Raw genomic sequence first — 22,475 nt, 5'->3', positions numbered from 1 at the left:
GTTTTGTTTGTCAAACTAGTTTTTTAAAACTAAACAGCCTGAATAGCTTTATCTTTAGTTCAGATCATAAACTGAGAAGTCATCATCTTTGCGGCATCATGACTAAGATAAATTAACTTAATGAGAGAATTTAAAGTTACAAAGCTCACACTATTGAAACGTGCACTATAAAAGGAAGATAACTTGTCTCATTCTGGAAGCATAAACCACTTGAATTGTGGTTTGTGGACTAGTGGGAGATGTGGTGGTTGGAGGTCGTCTTGGGTTTAGTGATCATGAAATGGTCAAGTTCTCAATTTGTAGCGATGTAAGGAGAGGGGTTAGCAAAACCTCCACCTTGGACTTCCGGAGGGCGGACTTTGACTTGTTCAGGACACTGGTTGAGAGAGTCCCTTGGGAGACAGTCCTGAAGGGCAAAGGGCTCCAGGAAGGCCGGACACTCTTCAAGAAGGAAATCTTAAAGGCCCAGGAGCAGGCTGTCCCCAAGTGTCACAAGTCTAAAGGGCGGGGAAAATGTCCAGTCTGGATGAATAAGGAACTTTGCATGGGACTTAGGAATAAAAGGAGGGTTTACCACCTTTGGAAGAAGGGACAGGCAACTCAGGAGGAGTACAGAGATCTCATTAAGTTATACAGAGAGAAAATTAGGAAGGCAAAAGCCCAGCTGGAGCTCAACTTGGACACTAACATTAAGGACAACAAAAAAAAGGTTTTATAAATACATCAACAAAAAGAAAGCCAGGGAGAATCTCCATCCCTTACTGGATGCTGGGGGAAAGTTGCAACCAATGACGAGGAGAAGGCTGAGATACTGAATGCCTTCTTTGCCTCAGTCTTCAATAGTCAGACCAGCTATCCCCAGGGTGCTCAGCCTCCTCAGCTGGAAGATAAGGATGGAGAGCAGAACAACCCACCCATAATCCAGGAGGAAGTAGTCAATGATCTGCTTCTGCACCTAGACACACATAAGTCTATGGGGCCAGATGGGATTCACCCAAGAGTACTCAGGGAGCTGGCAGGTTTAGGAATGGGTTTAGGAAGGGGAGGTCCTGCTTAACCAACCTGATCTCTTTCTATGACCATGTGACCCGCCTTCTGGATGCGGGGAAGGCTGTGGGCATTGTCTATCTGGACTTTGGTAAGGCCTTTGACACCGTCCCCCACAGCATTCTCCTGGAGAAGCTGGCGAATCATGGCATAGACAAGTGTACTCTTTGCTGGGTTAAAAACTGGCTGGATGGCCATGCCCAGAGAGTCGTGATTAATGGGGTGAAATCCTCTTGGTGGCCGGTCACCAGTGGTGTCCCTCAGGGCTCAGTTTTGGGGACAGTTTTGTTTAATATCTTTATCAATGATCTGGATGAGGGGATTGAGTGCACCCTCAGTAAGTTTGCAGATGACACCAAACTAGGTGGGAGTGTTGATCTGCTTGAGGGTAGGAAGGCTCTACAGAGGGACCTGGACAGGCTGGATCGATGGGCCAAGGCCAACTGTATGAGGTTTAATAAGGCCAAGTGCCGGGTCCTGCATTTTGGTCACAACAACCCCAAGCAACACTACAGGCTTGGGGCAGAGTGGCTGGAAAGCTGCCCGGCAGAAAAGGACCTGGGTGTGCTGGTGGACGGCCAGCTTAACATGAGCCAGCAGTGTGCCCAGGTGGCCAAGAAGGCCAACAGCATCCTGGCTTGTATCAGGAATAGCATGGCCAGCAGGAGCAGGGAAGTGATGGTGCCTCTGTACTCGGCACTGGTGAGGCCTCACCTCGAGTGCTGTGTTCAGTTCTGGGCCCCGCTGTACAAGGGGGACATTGAAGTGCTGGAGCGTGTCCAGAGGAGAGCTACAAGGCTGGTGAGGGGTCTGGAGACCAGGTCACATGAGGAGAGGCTGAGGGAGCTGGGCATGTTTAGCTTGAGGAAGAGGAGGCTGAGGGGAGACCTCATTGCCCTCTACAACTACCTGAACGGAGGTTGTAGAGAGGTGGGTGTTGGCCTCTTCTCCCAAGTAAATAATGACAGGACCAGAGGAAATGGTCTGAAGTTGCAGCAGGGGAGGTTTAGATTAGATATTGGGAAGAATTACTTTACTGAAAGAGTGGTCAGGCACTGGAACAGCCTGCCCAGGGAGGTGGTTGAGTCACCATCCCTGGAGGTATTGAAGAAACGTCTAGATGTGGCACTTCAGGGCATGCTCTAGTGGCAGAGATTGTAGGTTGTTTGGTTGGACTCGATGATCTTAAGGGTCCTTTCCAACCATGAAGATTCTGTGATTCTGTATTTTATGCCCATGACTGAGTGGACAGAAACACACAGGCATGTCAAGAAACAAAGGGAGAGGCAAAAAGAGGAACAGAAGGAGACCGAGGTGAACACAACTGCATAATTACTGTAGTCATGAAGTTAAGCATTACTATGAACAGCTTTAAAAACACAACTACTCTTGAAAGTTAAGTCTAAAGTATTTTCAAAAGTCTTCTACGTGGTTCTCTCTTCCACTTGTTTTCTTAATTTTTGTATTTTCAGTTCTCAAATTGAAAATATTCAAGCTGCAGCCACTGTTTCTTTTGTTTTCTAACTTGATTGTTCTTAATACAGAACCTGCTGAACAGGAGAGATCATCATCATCAGTGACCAAGTATGGCACAGCCTACACACACCTACAGTTCCACTGTACGTACAGATACAAGCCTTGTAAATATGAGGGAAAGATTGAAGACATGCCATTAATTAGGTTATTTATTAAGGAAGCTGCTGTATCATCTCTAATTCTGATTTATACCACTGTACAGTTAACATCTTTATAGTGATGACAAAACCAAGCCTGATCCAGATGCTGAGAAGTTTTTGATAGCAGTATAATCTTGAAATACCAATATAGTGTTTATACCGTTGCTATTGTAAAATGTATGTTCTAATTGAGATTGATTTGAGAGTTCTCACATAAAGCCCTTACGTTTCTGATACACCTATGTGTATTCAGTATGCAGACATTAAATTAGGCAGTGCTCAAATGTAAGCATTCTGTAGGGACATTAGGTTTATGAAAAGATGTTTTAGTAAACATCACCAAATTAGCATGAGATTTTCTAAATTAAAAACACTGCAATTGATAGCAGGGCATCGGCCCTCAAGATTCTAGAGAAAACCCAAAAAATCAACAACACCCCTTAAACCCAAACAAAAATACCCTAACTCGAATGTGTTGCAACATCTGAGGATTTTAATCAAATAATTTTTCCGCATTGATTGAACAATGTTGCAAAACCTAGGATTCAAAACCTAAAAACTGATGAATATTCATTATAAGCTTAAAAATGTAGATCAATATTATTTAAAAAAATATTACACTTCCTGGTTCATGTTCCGTAATCCAGTGATAAGGTTAAGTATTAAGGGCATTCTTCTGTTAGGTTAGTATCCCCCAAGAAAATTCCAGATTTGAACTTCAGAAGCATCACCCTTGACTTCAGAAAAAAAATCACGCAGTATCTCTTTTTCCCAGCCTAAAAATGAGCTTTTTAAATGTTCCACTAAGCAGAGTGTTTTTTCCTATTAAAAGTGAAACACTGCATGAAATAATGAATGCTATATTTTTGTGCAGAGATTTAGATTCATGAAATACCTGCACCATAGCAGCAAGGTTCTGTAGCTGTCTAAGTTTCTGTTTTGCAGCTATAAGCCTATTGATCTTCTGCTCAAACTCGGCATCTCCAGCAGCATCACCCAGGCTGCTTCTGTGACTAGACATGGAATCTTCACTAACTCTATCTTCTTCCACTTCATCATCTTCACCTTGGGGTAGGTCAATATCTTTGTCATCCTCCCTGTTATGACAGTCTGGAATCAGGGAGAGAAGGAAACAAAAACAGTACCAACGACACATTATTGAACTTCTGAAGTCCACTGTAATTACTGGACATTAGAAAAATATCAGTTTAATGATTAGACTCTTGAACATTTTGCTCATCAAACAAGGTTCTCACAAATTCTGTGCAGCTATCAGAATTATTTGCATTACGACTCAAAAATTATTAGAAGATTTTAGAACATACCTAGAGTAGAAGACATTTTTAGAGTCCTTATATTAGCAGCAGATCGGTTATTTATTTCACAGTCTGTATTAAGATGTCTTCCATCTCTGTTATTAGTTCCACACTGTACATTTGAGTTGCTATTTATTTCACTCCAACTACTCATTCCTTGAGGGTTTCTAGGGTAAAATACATCACTCGTTAACTTTTAAGAAATTATATCAACGGAATTTTACTTCAGTCATTTATCAACTGGCTTTTATGGGAATGTGTCCTGACATTTAAAATAAAAAAAAAAAAATCAACCCCATATAAAATCAGTCCAGACATTTGGTATTTGTCAATATTCATCTCTCCAGTGTTTTTTTTTTTTTTAAGCAATCAGAAGCAGCTATGAATTATCCCCTGCTAGATCTACAACAATATAAGAGGCTTTCAAGGTATATGTCTATATTATGAAAGCTTTATATGATTCATAGCTAAATTAGTATTCATTTCTGCACAGTGAAGATCCATGGATGCACAGTTGCCCTGTCAGACTATAGGTCTAAATGCCTCTCTAAACTAAAGTTGGTTTTTATTCCAATTCTCTAGTCTGGGCCTGTTAACCTTCTAGTAGAATTCCACACACGTAATTCAGTGCTTAAACCCAAAGGAATTACAGATTTTGAAGTCTCTTATAGTATTTTCTAAATGTCCAATCTAATCTACAATTGCTATATAAGTAAGTTACCAAGAACAAGATTATTATTTATCACCTGTATAAGAACACTACTTCAAATTAAAAATTTTGGAAAGTTAACGTAATTACAGAATTAAGTTACTTCTGGTTGACTGAAATAATGTATTGCTTCAGGAAGCCTGTAACAACTTAGCTACGAAGATCTAGGAGGACAAAAAATATGACAACCTAATATTTGTAACAGGCTGTGGATCCTCATGTTCAGAATCACTTTCTGATTCTTCTGTTTCTTCCTCTTCCTTAGTGTTTTCGTTCACAGCATCTGTCATCATATCAGACGTTTGCTCATAGTAGTGAACTAACTCACGTAACTCATTCAGCCTCTTACGAACTTCATTTAGCTTCCTGAGGAGAAAAAAACCCAGAATATGCTACGCATTTTATCATATTATCAAATTATGTAGAGTTAAGAAGTATATATATCATTTAAAGCTCAAAGTTTACTGCCCTTTTCCTAGCTGTGAGAACCTTCCACTTGAAGCTCTGAACTCATTAAACTGTCTTGGACCATTTACTAAATAGTAATATAATACTAAATTAGTATTATAGTATTACTATATATTTAGTAATATAATACTAAATTAGGTAGATTAAAACACAAAATGGTTTCTTAACACCGAACTTGTAACACTCAAAATCACTAAAGCACATTATGAAAAAAAAAATTAAAAGACTTTTACTGAAGCTTTTCTGTTGGGTTTAGATTGTCATCCTCTTCACTCTCATTCTGAGAAACCATGGAATCAGGAAGGTAAGGAGCAGATGCCAGGCTATTTGATTCACCATTGACAACAGTAACTACGCCTACAGGACCAGAAGCAGCTGAAGCTGTACTTCGTTGATCAATACTTCTTTGAGGAGAACCTGAAGCAGGAAAAACTACAGAAAAGACATACAGCTCATAAGAACAACTTGCAAAAAGAACCCGCGTAACTGAATTACGTTAAAATGTAACTACAGAAAATATTACCAACATACACAACAGTTGTTACAAATGCTTTTGTTCCTAAGTTTCATGGCATGCAATGCCAACAGGCAGAGCAATATGTAGCTTTTGTAAACAAGACTTCAGTCAGTTCCTTTTAGCTTTATCGCGCTTCAGAAGTGGAAGCTTTCATGCTCTGAATCTGCCCAAAGAGTTATTTTTAGGTTTTATTTACGGCTGAATTGCTTTTTTTGAAATTTAATATTTCAACATGATAAAAATTCTATCGTTTTTTCCTCTGCTAAACTCCCGCATCCATATGGTGTAGAACACAGATTTGAGATTTGATGTTTGCTTTTTCCAGCTATGTGAAATCATATCCAAATATGCCTACATAGCACGCATTAATTACATGTAGAAAGTAGTAAAGTAACTATTAAATCAGCCTGCGCTTCTCCGGGACCATGTTTCAAGTGCCTGATTTCTTAATGTTAACCAGAATACACTGTGATCAGCCCTCAGAAGTTTCCAGCTATAAGACAACCTTCAGTAGTACAAAAGTACTTCTAGAAATAGAAAGCAAGAGCAGCAAGCAGGCCCGCATAAAGACTTTAAGGAGAGGAAAAAGCCATCTAAGGAACAGGCCGAAACTCTAGTCCATTCAGACAGTTAAGTTCCTCTGATATAGCCTATGATCAAAGTTCCTGCAACTAGTGCATGAGAAAGTCTTTTGACAGTGGACAAGCAACTCTGTAACGCTACAGAGCTATGAACATCTGAAGTGCTGAGTACAGAAAATCAGGTGTATGGTGATAAAAAATACAGAAATTTCAAGTTCATATGGTACGTTCCACAAGTCAGATGTGTCACAGACAAGCCTTGAAGAAAAAAATCCTGTCATCACATCTTCACATTCGTTAACTTTGATAATGTTATAAACCAAAGTGCTGCAAGCAAAAACACTCATCATCGTGACTTGTAGAGCTCTCAATTAAGCCAGAAACTTATACAGCATTAAAAGACAGAACAATTACATAATATTGCCCCACCACAGCTTTATCACCTCCATTTCATTAACCACTTACAAGCTGAAAGACCATGTTACAAGCATGCACATTAAAAAAAAGCTGTATTCTTGAAAAGATACAATTCTGCCTGTATTTACTTACAGGAGGAGTTATTTAGATGTTGGTCACGAAGCGTATGAAGCTCTCCTAACAGTTTGTCCATTTTTTGCTTTTTACCCTGCAACATTCGCATCTTGTTAAAAAGCTGCGCCTTCTCCTCTGACAGGTGTTCGGACACTGAAGAGTTCCTGCTTTGTGAAATCTCTCTGCTAAGTGAAAGACTTTCTGCTTGCCTTCTGTTGTCTGGCACAGACTGTGTCTAAAAAGAGTAATTTCATTTTATTCAGACTACTATGAAAAAAGCCAAATAAACTGTAAGAAACAAAAAGCCCTCTTATAGGCTTGCTAGGCTCAACACCAGAACAAAGAACATTATATAAGGAAATTGATCCTGAAAACACTCTCATGATATCCTAATTATATATTTAATTACATATATTAACTTAATATTGTATATTGACTTAATATATAATTCTATTGCCATATAGAAACTACTTCCCTGGACTTTCACAGAAAACAGAGACGGGAAGTATAGATCAGTCAGCCAATAACTCTTCCCAAAGATGTTGAGCTTTCAAGTTTGGGAGAACCCTAACTACTCCACTGTCAAACCCACACAAACAAGCAAGACAAACGTTTAACTGCACTGTTCAAAAGAATATGAAAAACAGACAATGGCAAAACTTATACAGTCCAACCCAAGGACTGACCTGAGAATCATGAAGCTGGTTATGAAAGCGCTGAATTAAGTCATTCAGTTCTTCATTCAGTTCTGATGTAAGGCTTACTCCTGAAACACTACCTGTAGTCTCTGTTACAACTGGGCATGCAGGAGGAGGAAAAAATGTAAACTTTTACACAGCAATGAAATAAAGGCTATTTGATGAAAATTTCTAGTTTAACAAGAACGTCAATATACTGCAGCTCTCCAAATACAGCAATTATTTTTAATGTTGTGTCCTTCCCACCAACTTTACACTTGAAAGATTATTTCCATTACGGAAATGCTACCAAGCCAACTCAAAGCTCCCTTGTGAAGAACCATACAAAAGGACTTTTAAGTCCATTCTGTGTTTTGCTAAAAAGGTCAGAGCAAAATGAAAACAACCAAGTTGTCTAGGGTTGATGGAAACATTTTTCTTATTAAAACCAGAATTGTTACTACTTAGTACAGCCAGACCAACAACACTGCACGTGATTTTACTTCCTTAAAATAACAAACTAACAGGACAGCAAGTTTTCATCTTGGTATAAGTCTTAATCTTTACAGCTGCAGTCTTGGGGGTTTGTCATTGAAAAAGTTTTACGAGAGGAATACATTAAAAAGAAAGCTTTTTTCTCACCCTGAAAACTCAAACAGTATTAAGATATGGAACTGGCAGTTGAGAGATTCAAATAACTTTATTTTTCCACAAAGAACCAACACTTCATAAGAAAAATCAAGCACAAATATTATTTATTTTCCCCACAGATTATGACTTTGTTACCTATTCACTCACAGTAAGTTTTACTATTTTCAAATTTAAAACACTTATTTTGCCCTATGTTGGATTTGAATCTTTGGTACATACTACATCCTTAAGTAAGTCAACACAAAGAGCAGTAAGAAACTGTTATTAGGAGCGACATAAGTAGAAATATGAAACAAACAAAAACACCACCAAAGAATTAAAAAACCCCACAAATTAGTTCTAATTTATCATATGTAATTCTGTTTTCTACCCATTTCATCTACACACTCCTCTCCAAGATGGAGTTTTGTGTATTTGAAGAAAGAAGAGAAAGCAGATTCTATGACAGGTCTACCGCTGCTGAGCAGATAGGAGAAAAGCAGTTACTGAAAACCATTTGAGAAACAAGGAAACACCTTTTGAAGGCACTGGCTTGTTTTGCTCCTGTGGTATCTTTCTAGAAGCTCTCTACCTACCAACTTCTCTGCTTCTCTTTCTACACTAAACTCCATTTTTCTTAACTAGTTCCATCTTCTTTCATACAGTCTATCTAATCGAAGACAGAAGAAAAAGCAGAAAGAGGAGCTCATCAGAGCAAGAAACCCTAAAATGAGACTTTTTGTAAAATGTAGAAACCAATGCTTATATTTCTACAAATGAAGCTGTTTTAAATACAAAAGTTAACTGTAATAAGAAATGCTATCCCATATACTCTCTAATCAAGCCTAATGGCAACTCTTATGGGGAAGAGTCATGAAATGGTAATGCAGACTGAATCTGAACTTGTTCAGTGCAAAAGTGTCATTCCCTACGACTGCACACGTAACTGTATCCCGTTTCCAAAGAAAACTGAACAGAATTTAGGGAGGGGTGGAGGTCAGGATGAGTTTCCAACAAAAAAAGGATAGTTCAGATGTCAAAAGTGCACAAATCAAGGACAACTGAATCCCTTTTAAGACTGGACTCTTGGGAAAACAACTCTGCTGACAACCTTTACGCAGATTATCAAAAAGAAGTCTCTGTCGCAGAAGTAATTTTTGAAATGTTGGGAATATATGAAAACAAATTAGAAGAATGCTTTTAAACTGAAGGTTAACACATAATGGTGGTGTTCTGTTATCAGAGTCATGCCCCTAATTTACATGCCATTGAATTTTAAGAGTTTTACTTTCATATTTAGTTATGTAACTGCTTTAGCAGCCTCCTCCTTTCTTTTATTGGATAGACCATTAGTCTAACAGTGGCTATTAAACTGTCAAGCAACCAGCTACCAAAAAAACCAAAAGAATCCCATGAAAAAAGCACACAAAAACTCACACTAACAACTGCCTATAGCCAGAAGGTCGCAGAAAGGGAGAGAACACTGTATCCCCCAACTCCGACTCTTTCCTTTAAAGGCCTGGTACAGTGATGGAGAGGAAAGGCAGACTCCTGACCTGATGCGGTAGACCAATTTTTAGAAGAAAAATCCACAATTTCAGGATTTTAAAAGTAAGCCACAGAAATCAGCTGTGTGGTTTTTAACTGACACACCATTTTACAATGTTATACTGTCAACTCTTTTCAGAAATACAAGCCTTGCATATATTTTTTTAAGAAAGACTTTTTAATGTGTATTCCACAATTCCAGCTTTAATAATTCAATCAGCACACTAACATGCTATTGAAGAGACAGTCATTCCACATACCAGAATCATCCATGACAGCAATTGCTTGCTCTGCTTTATGCTGCAAAGCAAGAAGAGCTGCCTGTCTTCCTTGAAGAGCCTTTAATTGCTCCTGCTGTTGTAGCATCCTTTTCAACAAATCATGCTGCTTCTTCAAGTTCTCCAACTCCTCTTTAGCTTCCTGTTGCGGATCTCTGGCCTGCAAGATATGAAGAACATTACCATAATCAGGACAATTTATTTGTTGAGTACTAGTGACAGAAGTGTCAAAACAAGCAGGACTTTATAATAGACTCAAACAGCCTAGTTAGTCTAAAAAGGTGAAAAAGAAACAGCTTCACCTTTCTGGTAGTCCTTTTCAGTCTGAAAATTTTAGACATCCGATAGGGAGAAACTGTACCACCAAGACATGCTTACCGCTCCTGGGGGTTAAATTCTCTTTAAAAATCCAGTCAGCTGCCCTAACACGTCCCAAAGACTAACATGTAAGCATCCCTCTGTCCTTTGATTCATAAATTCATAGAAGAGTGCATTAAGCTATCGGACTGGTAAAGCTAAGCAAGATAAGCCACAGTATCATGGAGCTACGTATAATACAAGATCTAGTTTGATTTACTGGCCTAAAATCTCTAAATTTTCAGCAGAGCATTTTGGGCAGTTATTCTTCTCTAACAAATATGTTTAGTGATATATGTTTAGTTTTGTAGGCTATATTTATGCCATAGATACTAGAATAGACCAGATTTAGGTAAACCGATTTCAAAACAAAACCATGCATAGAACCCCCTCTATACCATATTTTCAAACACATGGAATTAAATCTGAATGAATGAAAGCATGTTGAGCAGTTAAAATATATATTAAACCTAAGTTATTTTCCTCATCCTATGCTAATTAAAAGCTGGAGATTTGCCTCAGAACTTTTATTTGAAGATTGTTAGCAAATTAAGTATTTTAATGAGACATCCAATTAAGATCCTGATCCTGTTTGAAGTTGGATTATCACGCTATGCAGATGAAACCATGGAAAAATTTGCCTCCTTTTTCTTAGGAGTTGACAATTATTTACAAGAACATTACTAACTTAAAAAGCATCATCTTCTCTTCACATACTGCTGAGTTCCTGAAGTACAAAATTCTCTCAGTCCAAAAATTCCGCACCAAATGTCAGAATAGAAACAGGCATCTTATGAACTAGTTCTGGGTACCAGGGACTTTCCAGCAGTGAAAGGAGAACAGACCCAGAATTCTAAACTTCTCAAAGTGTCACTAAAACACATACTGCAACTGGCACTGATCATTTCTCTTAAATTTTCATCTTTTATATATAGTGTAGAAGCAGAATAGAGCACACAATGAAATTAACGCAGGAAGGAACAAAGGGAAGAAAGGGAAAAAGGGGTGTGTGTCTTATTCTCACTTTCCCATTAAGTAATGCAAGCTTTATCTAAAGTATCAGATTTGCTCGAGTTCATTAAAATCATACAACAAATTTTTCAAGCTTAGTTCTACATTTAGACTAATAAGCTTGACAAAACATTTAAGCCTTTTATTTTACAGAAAATAATAATTTTATGGAAAAAAAAAATCAAACTTCAGACTTTTTTTTTTTCTTTTTTTTTTTTTAAATTAGAGACAAAGCCATAGAAAAGCTGCTAACAGATAACAAAAGAAGTTTTAGACTTCAAGCCCCTTAGTCTTTCCTGTTCCAACCAAATCCTTATATAACAGCTATACAAAAACATTTGTGGAACAAGTTAAGGCTACTATTCTTTGATTTATTTTCTCTACATGCTATTAGCTTAAATTTGCCCTGGCAGACCATCAATGTGAACATGACAAATGTCTGAAAGTCACATTTACAATGTTTTCCCAGAAAGAGAACAGCAAAACTGGAAGGATCACCTACATAAAATCAGAACAGCTGCTGTACAGAGTTACATGAAGTACTTTCTCTGTCAATGTTGACACTTCAGAAGAGAAAGTTGTCAAACATCTCTATTTCAATTATATAAAAAAAAACCTCTAGGCAAAGAAGATTGATTCAACAAAAAGACAGCTGGACACAGACAAGCAGGCCAAATAGGAACATTCACTGTAACAAATATATTTGAAGCAGTTAACAGGAGGAAAAAAAAAAAAAAGAAAACAAAATCAGCCTATTTGAGTCTAAAATAATATTTTGAAGTGTACCTTTGAAGTCAATCCATGTTCTTGGCTATTAATCCTACAAGGCCAGATTTCCCTGTCATTCACAGCAGCTCTGTCACTTTTCCCTTTAGGGCTTGCTGTAACATCAGTGTCTGTAACCTGTTCTTGTGAAGCTGAATTCCCTAGTTTGTCCTCAATGCGGGGCCGAATGCTCAAACTAAAAGATACCTCCTTTATTAAATAGTTTAGTATGTTAGATTTTGAACACGTGCTCCAACTTAGCATGCATTTTTAAGTTACAAATCTACCCACTTGTATCTTGTCAAATAACGAAAAGGAGTATCAAATAAAATTTACTAAAGACATTTTTAGTCATTCTTAGAATTTTAATAAGTCCCCATATAGCAATCAAGTATTCATTCTGCAGTTAATATATATAAGCTGCATGTTAAGAGAAATTAGACGCAAAATGAAGAGCCAAACATCAAAACTAAAACCCATTTTGCAAAGAAGATAAAGAAAAATACAAGTTTACAGGCATACTATGTAAAAACTACTTTTTTTTTTCCTGTGTTTTTCAAATTTTTTTTTTAAAGTTAAAAAGTACATCTTCCACATCTAACATATTATTTCTTTACAGGGATAGAAGAAGTTCTTACAAAGCTAAAAATAATTACAAGAACTTCTTAATATTTTAACTGCTGTTTTACTTCCAAGCATGTAAATTCTCCTCATCTGTACAACATTCAGAGTACTAACTGCCTAAAGGAGTACCAGCTCTCTAGTACCTTTTCTCAGTATATTAGTATTGGAAGATGTAAAACATAAGTTGTTATTAAAATGCTTTTGTATCTACTACAAGAATTACCATGCTAATATAAAAGCTTTCTATTTATAAAAGGAAGACTGTCTGTGTATCTCAGAACTAAATTCAGAACACATTTTCTAAAAGGTGCTCATCTCTCCAAAAAAGGAGAGAAACTTCTGTGTTAGGTCAGTGCTATCATATCACTAGAAAGACGCTTGGGCAATGGCCCACTAACGATTCATCTCTAACACTCTCCTCACCCAACACCAGCAAGTTTTCCCCGCTAACAGAAACAAACTTTGAGATGAAAAATTGTATAGAAAACTATTCCTTCCTACATCAATACAGTGCATGCTCTGCCAAAGCAAACATTTAACATTTCATCCTACTTCAAAGAAAGACTAAAGATTTTTTTAAAAACTAATCAAGATATCTTGTTGTGACAGAATCATTAATTTTTTCCCCATATAAAAAAATAATAATCCACACGTGTAAACACCTCCTGAACAGAGTGTTTGGAGATTCACTATTTTTTAATTGAAGTGCAGATTATGGCACTATCACAACAATCAGGACAAAACCAAAACAAAACAAAGACTTCATTTCTAGCACCTTAATTACTAAAAGGCAGCTTACCGTGGTATCTGAAGCCTCAGACTGCACATCAATGTTTAGCGATGTGCTCTCACCTACAGAACCAGATCCCACAGCTGAATCTATAGTCCGAACATCCTCCTCCTCATTTTCTCTAGCCTGAAATATTTCATTGGCATAAATCAAAAGCTATATAAAGGGGGCAGTAAAAATGAACTATGGAAGGTACTACATATCAAACAAAACGAACACCCCCAGTAGCACCATCAAAACATCAATGGTCAACTCCTAAAAAAGCTTACAGTGCAGAAACAAATATATTATGTTCTCAAACTTACAAGCATCTTTTGCAAAAATTTCAGATAGGATTTCTCCTGCTCTTTAAGGTGATCTATAAGGTGTGATAAACGCTCAACATTGGCCGATCTTTCATTTTTCTCTACAAGATCATCCCGCATGGAGCTGGCCTTAGCAATATAGTCGCGAATCTGAACTAGTCTGCTCACAATCTGTAAAGACACTGAAATTACTGAATGCATTCAGCTACAGCTTTAATGTATTTAATGCACAAGACATGGTGACAGCAACAGCAAAGCAGTAATTCAAGAGGGACATACTAGTACTTTCAATCCTATAAGCACACTTCTACAAGTGGTTAAGAGCTTTTATAAGGATAGATTTATGCATGCATGAATTTGCAAGGCTGAAGCACAGGGCTTCTTGTCAACATAGGCTAAAACAGAACCGAGATCATTAACATACGAAAATATTAAACTGTGAGAGTATTTTCTGGAACCGTATAAAAGTGAACCAACCTCCAAGTTGAAAATTAATACTGCTTCTGTTACCAATAAGCAGATTTCTAAAGAACAATACATGATTAAGTTTGGCTTCACATTTTCCTCAAGTTGCCTTTTAGAACAGTGGGAGGATAAGCATTTCAAATAAAGATTTAACAATTATACTACTCAGAAATTTAGAAAGATGCACTGAAAAGTCACAAGGTAATTAAAACCCTTCCAAGAGTCAATATTCTGTAGACTTTATAGGCTATGTAAATACCTGGCTACTATCCATAGCTGGTTCTCTCCTTCCATCTTCTTGAGCAGAGACTTGACAATTTTGCAAGAAATCCTTGCTCAGAGCAGCTCCAAACAACTCTTTACATTGCACTGATACTCCACTTTCCTTTTTTTGGGAACCTGAGGCAGGATCTTTGCTTTTGTTAGTGTTTATCTGCAGTGACAGGAAGTTGAACGGTTTTTTGTTTTCATTAAGTTGTCGTTTGTTGTTAGCAGCCGTTGCCCTGCCTTGAGAATCGCTTCCAATGCTTCTCTATAAACAAACAAACAAAAAAAAAAAGAACAATTGCTTTTCTTTTTCCCCTCTCCAATATATTCTCAACACTGATTAGTTTCACTGCTTGGATTACCAGTTCTGCAGTATTATTAGACTGATTTTAAATTTATCGTATTAGTCACTGACTAGCCAAAAGCTAAAGACAGTGCCGGCAATTTTTGCCATACAGTTTTCAAAAAGCAACCCACCCTCCCAGAACAGCTGGGAAGCAAAAGGGTTCTGCAGTTCCTCAGAGCTTAGTTCCTCATCCTTTTCACTTTTACTACGGTGGCATCCACTTTTAGTACAGTGAAAGGCATCCTACTTCTCCAGGTACATTTGAGAGAATAACAACTTGCAGCAACATAATCACTTGCAGAATATGATACCTTGTTAACTTCAGCTTTCCTTTAGAACATTATGAATAGCAACTTGTTGCTGTAATGTACATCTACGGAGGAAGTTATGCCCAGTCTTTATATTCCAAGTCAAAGCCATGAATCACATTTGAAAGAATCTTCACAGCCCAAACAAGTTAACAACAAACTCTGGCAAAGATTAACAAGGCTCTATTCTGAAACTGTTAGCACAAATATATGCTTTGTTACCAAAGAATTAACCCCTCATACTTTTGATTGTTTTGGACAAGGGAAGGATGAGCGTGCCGTATTCCCAAAGAAACAGTTATGGCTCAAGAATTCATGCCACACATTTCAGTACACTCTACTGAGGAGCAGTTTTTAATGCTACTCTTCTGTTTAACGCACAAGGATAACAGTGTTCAGAAACAGAGTGGCACTTCAAGAACAGGCTTTCAAAATAAGGTAACAGATATTTTCCAGTGGCAGACAAGTATGACGAGTAAGAAATACTAATCTGAGGACACAGGAATTTGTTAAAGATTAAGAGGAATAAAGCGAAGACAGCTAGCATACTCTCAAGCATAGGAAAGCCACAGTGCTGAACTTCCCATAATCTCCTCAAGGTCAAGACCAGAATTTTGATTTGTCGCCCATGGTGCCTGTAAGTTGTTGGTTTTTTTTACCTTAATCACTTATGAAAGCTTTCTTTATTCATCTGTCAAATTATTAAGAGATAGCTGAATAAATTTTCTAGTCACATTTACAGTGGGACCTAGTATTCACACAAACCTGATCCAGATCACTGAAGTTTATTCTTTGCTTAAGCCTTTCTAGTTCAGCCTGCTCTGGAACAGACATCTGGGTCATGTATCGAGCATGAGGAAAACTATGAGGAGTTCTGGTCTTCCGCCGTCCCATTCCAGGTGAGGATTCTGGAGATATATCATTAGTCAGCCTCGTTTCAGCTTCCCCACCAAGCTTTTTCTTGTTTTTTTCTGAAGATCTGTTTGCTTTCTTCTGTTGACTTCCCCAGTCCTTAAGGGGAAGAACAGGGAAGGACAAAAAGATCATATCTGTTATTCCAATAGATAAAAACTAAATGTTTTAATTCAGTGAAAGAGAGTTTACTTTCATTTTAGAAGTAAAAATAAAAAGTGATATCAAAATAGGCACCAAGTTTTCTAGAGCAAACATCACATCACAAAATATAATTTTCTCCACTGCATGAATTAAAAATAGCTTGTTAGGAAATTTTAAACCCATTTCATCCTACTACGCATTACATTAACTTCAACTGAAATTAAATTGTATTTTTCTTCTTGGCTGAAGACTCTTCAGCAGTTTAGAACTTTTAAAGTTAAAGAGTTTTCACTGTCATGAAACCTACAATGCTTTTGTGCCTAGCTACATTATTTACACAAAACACCTCCCATAAGTACATCTACAGACCACAACCTCTGAATTACACTCATTGCTTGCTTACATCTACCTCAATTATTTTTGGTTTTGTTGGTTATATTTGTTGGTTTTGCAGATACTTACCTGTAAAGGTGTACTGACAAGGCTTAGGGTTTTGCATTGTTACCTGCCACTAACAAGATCTACCTGGTAATTTTAATCTACAGCATAAAATGGCAACTGAAAGATAAAATAAATTATACCGTGTTGTTCAGCCGGTCATCAAGGCTCTCATTGCTCCAGCTAGGCAAGTCCTGATCATTCATGCCTTCTTCAAAGGGACCACCTCCTGTTGCCATGACAAGCAATCAATAAAAAGAATCTAAAAGAAACAGCTGAAAGAAATGTGCTGTATTAAAATCAGTTTATGCAGAATATTTTAAAGATTCATAATCTGAGATCGCAACTACGTATTCGTTATACAATGCAAGCACAAGGCTGTTCTAGGAAACTAAAACCCCTGCTTACTAAACCATGTTACTAAAAATGTAACAGTGAGAAGAACACAGATACTGGCATTAAAAATTAAACACGTGGGTTTGGTTTGGGTTTTTTTACCTCTTTTTTTTTTAATCCCTGCTCTTAGAAAGTAAAGAATTATACATTTTTTTTAAGGCTCTCGATTTTCCTCATTTTACAATACACTATCTAGTACTTGGAAAGACTGCTTTGTGATTCATAAAGCCTGCACTTTCAGGTCCAGGGTGATGTCCATTCAATACAGTAAGTGACTTCGGAGACCTACTATGTCAAACTTTCGCATTTATTTCAATACTAAGATGCCAACAACAGAGCACTGAAGGCACAGAAAACAGACATCAATTAAAGGATTTTTACTTTCTTTACTACAGGTTAAGTTATTTAAGTAGTGAATGCCATGCCACTTACATTATACTATCTAGCAAAACCAAACAAAATAATTTGAGTTTCCTGGAGCTTTGCTGCTCTCTAATAGTGACATTCTGTGCAATATAAAGCAATCTACATCTTAAAAGTCTTCACTTTCACTTGTAGTTTGACATTAGTAATACAAGTTGTTAAAGCCGAAAGATTGGAAACAAAGTATTCCTTTATAGCAGTAAAATTAGATTAGTCTGTTGAAAAAGATGAAGAATACATAACTGTGTATACTCTCAGGCTGCAACAAAAATTGTGTAGCCTAAGTGCTGCTGGCAGAGTTCCACCACACAAGCTACAAACTTTTTTTTATAACAGCTATGAAGTTCCATTACAGACGTAGAAGAAAAACAGTCTTGCAGAGAATTAAATTTTCCAGTTATTTTTAACTGCTATGTTAGGACATGATCCTAGCTTTAAGTGCAAAAAAAAAATTTAAAAGACCATTTATTTTTAAAGATTTTATTGCAACCTATCTACTATTAAATTTCATACTAAGATGTCACACAGTGCAAGTGAAGAAGTCACCTAAAACTCAAGATTAAGAAGTTATCTAAGGTGGTTTCTTTTTATAATCACTTCCAGGAAAAGAAAAAATAAATCCTGAACTAAGTTTAAAAGCTTTACTACTACACCTATCTTGCTTAGGTACAGCATTCAATCAAAATCACACAGTACAGCCCTCTCAGAAGGTGCTCTTGCACAAGGCAGTGCTTTTATGCAAACACAGTCTATTACTATACCATTAAGGAAATGGGATCTACTGGGTATGCTCACTGTACCATAACCACATTTCCACTCAGCTGTGTGCCAACCTAAGTCACGCTAACACAGTTAGGAGTAATTCAGCTTGTGCATCTCACAATCAGCATCATAACACAGGTACAATTAAGCGTCTGCTACTTTGGGAACCAGCAGATCTGTGCACTACTGTCCTTACAGATTTATTCATTCTCTCTCCTTCGTCGCAACAGAAGTGTCTACTAGACTGTGCAATCGAAGGGCACCACCTACAAACTAGCTAGCCAACAAACAAAACCGAAATTAAAAAAAACACAGATGAGTTCTCAATTGGATAAGCTCCCTGATCTGGCTAAACTTATGACTATATAAGAATTATCTGTAGGCTCAAGGAAGGCAAATAAAAGCCATGTCATCAGGAGGAGCAAAACCAGCCAGATCAACTGTAAAACCACACCTTCTATGCAACTTTCACTCAGGTGAACTGTCAGATTTATTTAGAAAATAAGAACACAATGCCATTTCACGTTTTGTTTTCTTGTAAAAGCAGAAGCATCCCATGACAAGTTCGCAGGGAAGCTCTCCTGCCAACTCAAGGTAAATTTGACAAGCATTCAAAACAAATACATAGTTATCAGTTTAGCTTATTTTAGAAAACAGCTATGTTTTGTAAGAACTTTCTTCATTTACAGATAAACTGTTCTGCTTTGTAGATGTGCAAGACCCAACATTTTAACTGGTACTCTATCCTGACCTATGCCACTAAGCATAATGAGTTCATCTTGACAAGATTAGAGGCCATCTGGGTTTATAGTCCAATTCAGTAAGCTGTTTCCTCATCATCATGTTATATAATTCTACAAAAACCATAGCAAAAGAAGTTTTTCCCTACCCTCCACTGTAACAAGAAGAAGTGGCGATATTTCTCTTTACATAATAGAAACAGCTTTTGTGAAAGTTTTAAATTAAATAAATGTTAATAGTTATCTTCAACTATCTTTGCTGTAAGAATCTCTGATTATCTCTGAAGTAAATTCATGGCCACAGATAGAATATTCTGAATAATATGTCCTTGTCAAACAAGGACACTAGGCATATGCCAATGCACCCTACTAAATACAGCTCAAAAATAACAATATCCTGATCACTTCCAGCAAGCGGATTTTCAAGTGTTCTAACAGAACTATGCCCTTCCCAGAGAGCAAGTCTCTAAACTTTCATACTATAGTCTGTGATATTTCCAAATGAGTTATATTCAAGTGAGTTTAAGATCACAGAGCTATGCTGATATTTTACCCCTTCAACTCAGTTAAAAACACAAAGAGGTTCAGCTAGCTTTTTTCTTAGAGATGAAACTCCCATATGAAGCTATGCTTTTCACCTCCCCACACACATTTCATTAATTAGTATTTTTTCTTACTTTGCATTTACCAACTATTTCCAGAAGAAATCCTCTTATAAAAGCTTTGGTATCCTCTCTGTATGCTATTTCTGCATCTAGCAACCCATTACCAATCTCAGTTTCCTGCACATTATAGAATCTGTATATAAACTCTATTCAAGCATGTGCACACTGCCTTACATTTACTAGGGACTTGGAAAAAAAAAAAAAAAAGACTTTCAAGTATATTTTCTACAGAAATAATAACTAATCTTAACATGTAAGATTACAGTCAAAACATGTAAGATTGTAGTCAAAACACATTTTGTACACGTAACAGCAATACGCAAATTGCTCAAAAGTATCACTACAAAACATGCTAACAATCAAAGACACATATTTTAAACAGCTTATTTTTAACAGCAGAGTTGGTTTTCGCATTGTTTCCCTATAGCATTCACGTGAACTGCAAGAGCTCTGTAGAGCACTTAACATTGCACATAGAAATTTTTGAAAACTACAAATTAAATGGAAAACAAAAAGTTGTAGAAAGCCACCATAAAGCTGTAAAGACTGAAAATGGGATCAAACTTTTCTTTAAGTCTAGCTTTTGAAGACATGCGCTCCTCACTGAGCATTAACTTAGCATTAGCTCATTAAATGCCTATGCAGAGTATTGCCAACCATACAGTATCACTGCACAGGAGCAGAAAACGTCCTCTCGTTGCACCAGAGCCCCCTCACCAGCAAGGAGCCAGGAGACCTGCAAACTCAAACACCCGGACCAAGGGCGCGATAGAACCATAGAACTGTCTAGGTTGGAAATGACCTTGATCGAGTCCAACCATCAACCTCACACAGCCAAAACCATCATTAAACCATGTCCCTCAGCACCACACCTACACGTCTTTCAAATACCTCCAGAAATGGTGATTCCACCCCTTCCCCGCGCAGCCCGTTCCAATGCTTGACAACCCTTTGGGTGAAGAAATTTCTCCCTAATAACCAGTCTAAACCTCCCCTGCACTACCAGCCTACCGAGCCCTTCCCGGGCGGCTCTCCCCGCCGCCGACGCTGCCTGCGGACCGGGTGACCCCCGGCGGCTCTGCCCGCCCAGCCGCTGCCTGAGGCGGCCGGAGCCGGTGGGGAGGCGGCGGAAAGCCCGCTCCTTCCCGGCGCCAAAACCCGGGGCATCGGAGGGGGAGGGATGGCGGTAGGCGGGCTCTCCTCGAAGCGCCTCAGGCAAAACGGCGGCCGTTGCCACAGCCCCGCCGGCGTCTCCTTGGAGAGCGGGTAACGCGCCCTTCCCGGGGCGAGGGGCCGACACCCGCCCGCCCTGCTGACACGGCGAGGCGAGGCCGGGCCTGCCGCTCCCTCACCCCTCTCCTCGGCGGCCGGCCGCCCAGCCACACGGGCCCACAGGGTCGCCAAGGCCGGGCCCGGCCTCTCCCTCCCCGCGAGTGCAGGCTGTGGGGGGAGAGGGCGGCTCACCCCGCGGCGGAGGGGAGGCCACCCAGGCCTGGTTTCTCCTCCACCGCCGTTCACTACCTCGCCGCCCGGCCGAGGGCTTCGCCTTCCGGCAGCGGCCTGCCTTCGCTGAAGGCCGCGGAAGGGCGCTGGCGGACGGGGCTGGGGGGGACTCACAGCACTGCCTCAACGGCCGCCGCCATCTTGGCCACCACTGCGCCGAGGGGTGCGGGAGGCGGCCCCCAGCGGACGGATACACACCGTTACCTAGTAACCTCCGTCCGCATCATGCCCTTCCGCGCTGCGCATGCGCCGCCCGCCCCGGCCCTTCCCGCGCTTCCCTGCGCGCCGCTGTCTCGGCGAGGGGGGCGACCGAAACTCCAAATCCCAGAGTGCACTGCGCGAGGCGCGAGCCCACGCCCGCCCGCAGGGGCGCAGGGCCTTCTGGGAACGGTAGTTTTCCAAGCGGGGAACCGCCCACGCCCCCTGACAGGATCCGCGCGCGTCCCCCGGCGGCCTGAGGCGGGTTGCGAGGCGTCGGACTCGTTTTACTGGTAAAATGAAATAGGAAAACGATGATGAACTCTATAAATGACGTTACCTGAATGGAAGACTAGTAAATAATAGAATCATAGAACAATAGAATGGTTTGGGTTGGAAGGGACCTTAAAGATCATCCAGTTCCACTCCCCTGGCACGGGCAGGGACACCTCCCACCAGACCAGGTTGCTTAAAGCCGTGTCCAACCTGGCCTTGAACACCTTCAGGGACAGGGCATCCACAACTTCTTTGGGCAGCCTGTTCCAGTGTCTCACCACCCTTATAGTGAAAAATTTCTTCCTGATACCTAGGCAAAAGTTCCCCTCTTTCAGTTTAAAACTGTTACACCTTGTCCTATCACTACGTGGCCTTGTGAAAAGGCCCTCTCCGACTTTCCTGTAGGCCCACTTTAGGTACTGGAAGGGGCTATAAGGTGTCCCTGGAGCCTTCTCCAGGCTGAACAACCCCAACTCTCTCAGCCTGTCCTCACAGCAGAGGGGCTCCAGCCCTCTCATCGTCTTTGTGGCCTTCCTCTGGACCTGCTCCAGATCCCTGTTGGTCCATGTCCTTATGTTGGAGGCTCCAAAGCTGGACGCAGCGCTGCAGGTGGGATCTCACCACAGCAGCATAGAGGGGCAGAATCACTCCCTCGACCTGCTGGCCATGCTGTTCTTGATGCAGCCTAGGATATAATTGGTTTTCTGGGCTGCAAACACACATTGCTGGCTCACGTTGAGCTTCTAATCCACCAACACCCCCAAGTCTTTCTCCTCAGGGCCGCTCTCAACCCATTCTCCGC

General features: G+C 39.4%; 1 protein-coding gene across 16 annotated transcripts in view; it reads right to left on the bottom strand.

Moving 5' to 3' along the window:
• The window catches only part of PCM1 (pericentriolar material 1), a 46,681-nt gene extending 25,221 nt beyond the window's left edge, over window positions 1–21,460 (bottom strand). For 4 of the 16 annotated variants that reach the window (XM_074588195.1, XM_074588210.1, XM_074588206.1 and 1 more), the window contains exons 1-13: window positions 21,161–21,460; window positions 16,854–16,985; window positions 15,982–16,227; window positions 14,555–14,827; window positions 13,831–14,001; window positions 13,535–13,651; window positions 9,961–10,138; window positions 7,532–7,641; window positions 6,864–7,080; window positions 5,450–5,648; window positions 4,938–5,114; window positions 4,049–4,206; window positions 3,619–3,833 (exon numbers count right to left, since the gene is read on the bottom strand). In XM_074588195.1, the coding sequence (XP_074444296.1) occupies window positions 3,619–3,833; window positions 4,049–4,206; window positions 4,938–5,114; window positions 5,450–5,648; window positions 6,864–7,080; window positions 7,532–7,641; window positions 9,961–10,138; window positions 13,535–13,651; window positions 13,831–14,001; window positions 14,555–14,827; window positions 15,982–16,227; window positions 16,854–16,949 (2,157 nt within the window). In that variant the 5' untranslated portion in view covers window positions 16,950–16,985; window positions 21,161–21,460. Of the gene's footprint in view, window positions 1–3,618; window positions 3,834–4,048; window positions 4,207–4,937; window positions 5,115–5,449; window positions 5,649–6,863; window positions 7,081–7,531; window positions 7,642–9,960; window positions 10,139–12,132; window positions 12,322–13,534; window positions 13,652–13,830; window positions 14,002–14,554; window positions 14,828–15,981; window positions 16,228–16,853; window positions 16,986–20,707; window positions 21,057–21,160 lie in introns of those variants that run through there. The other 12 variants (XM_074588197.1, XM_074588208.1, XM_074588202.1 and 9 more) reach the window with 10 other exon arrangements.
• Window positions 21,461–22,475: the final 1,015 nt, after the last annotated feature.

This window comes from Larus michahellis, chromosome 5, assembly GCF_964199755.1.
Source record: "Larus michahellis chromosome 5, bLarMic1.1, whole genome shotgun sequence".
NCBI lineage: Eukaryota > Metazoa > Chordata > Aves > Charadriiformes > Laridae > Larus > Larus michahellis.
Note: the sequence above shows the minus strand (reverse complement) of the source record. Positions and strands in the feature narration are given on the sequence as shown.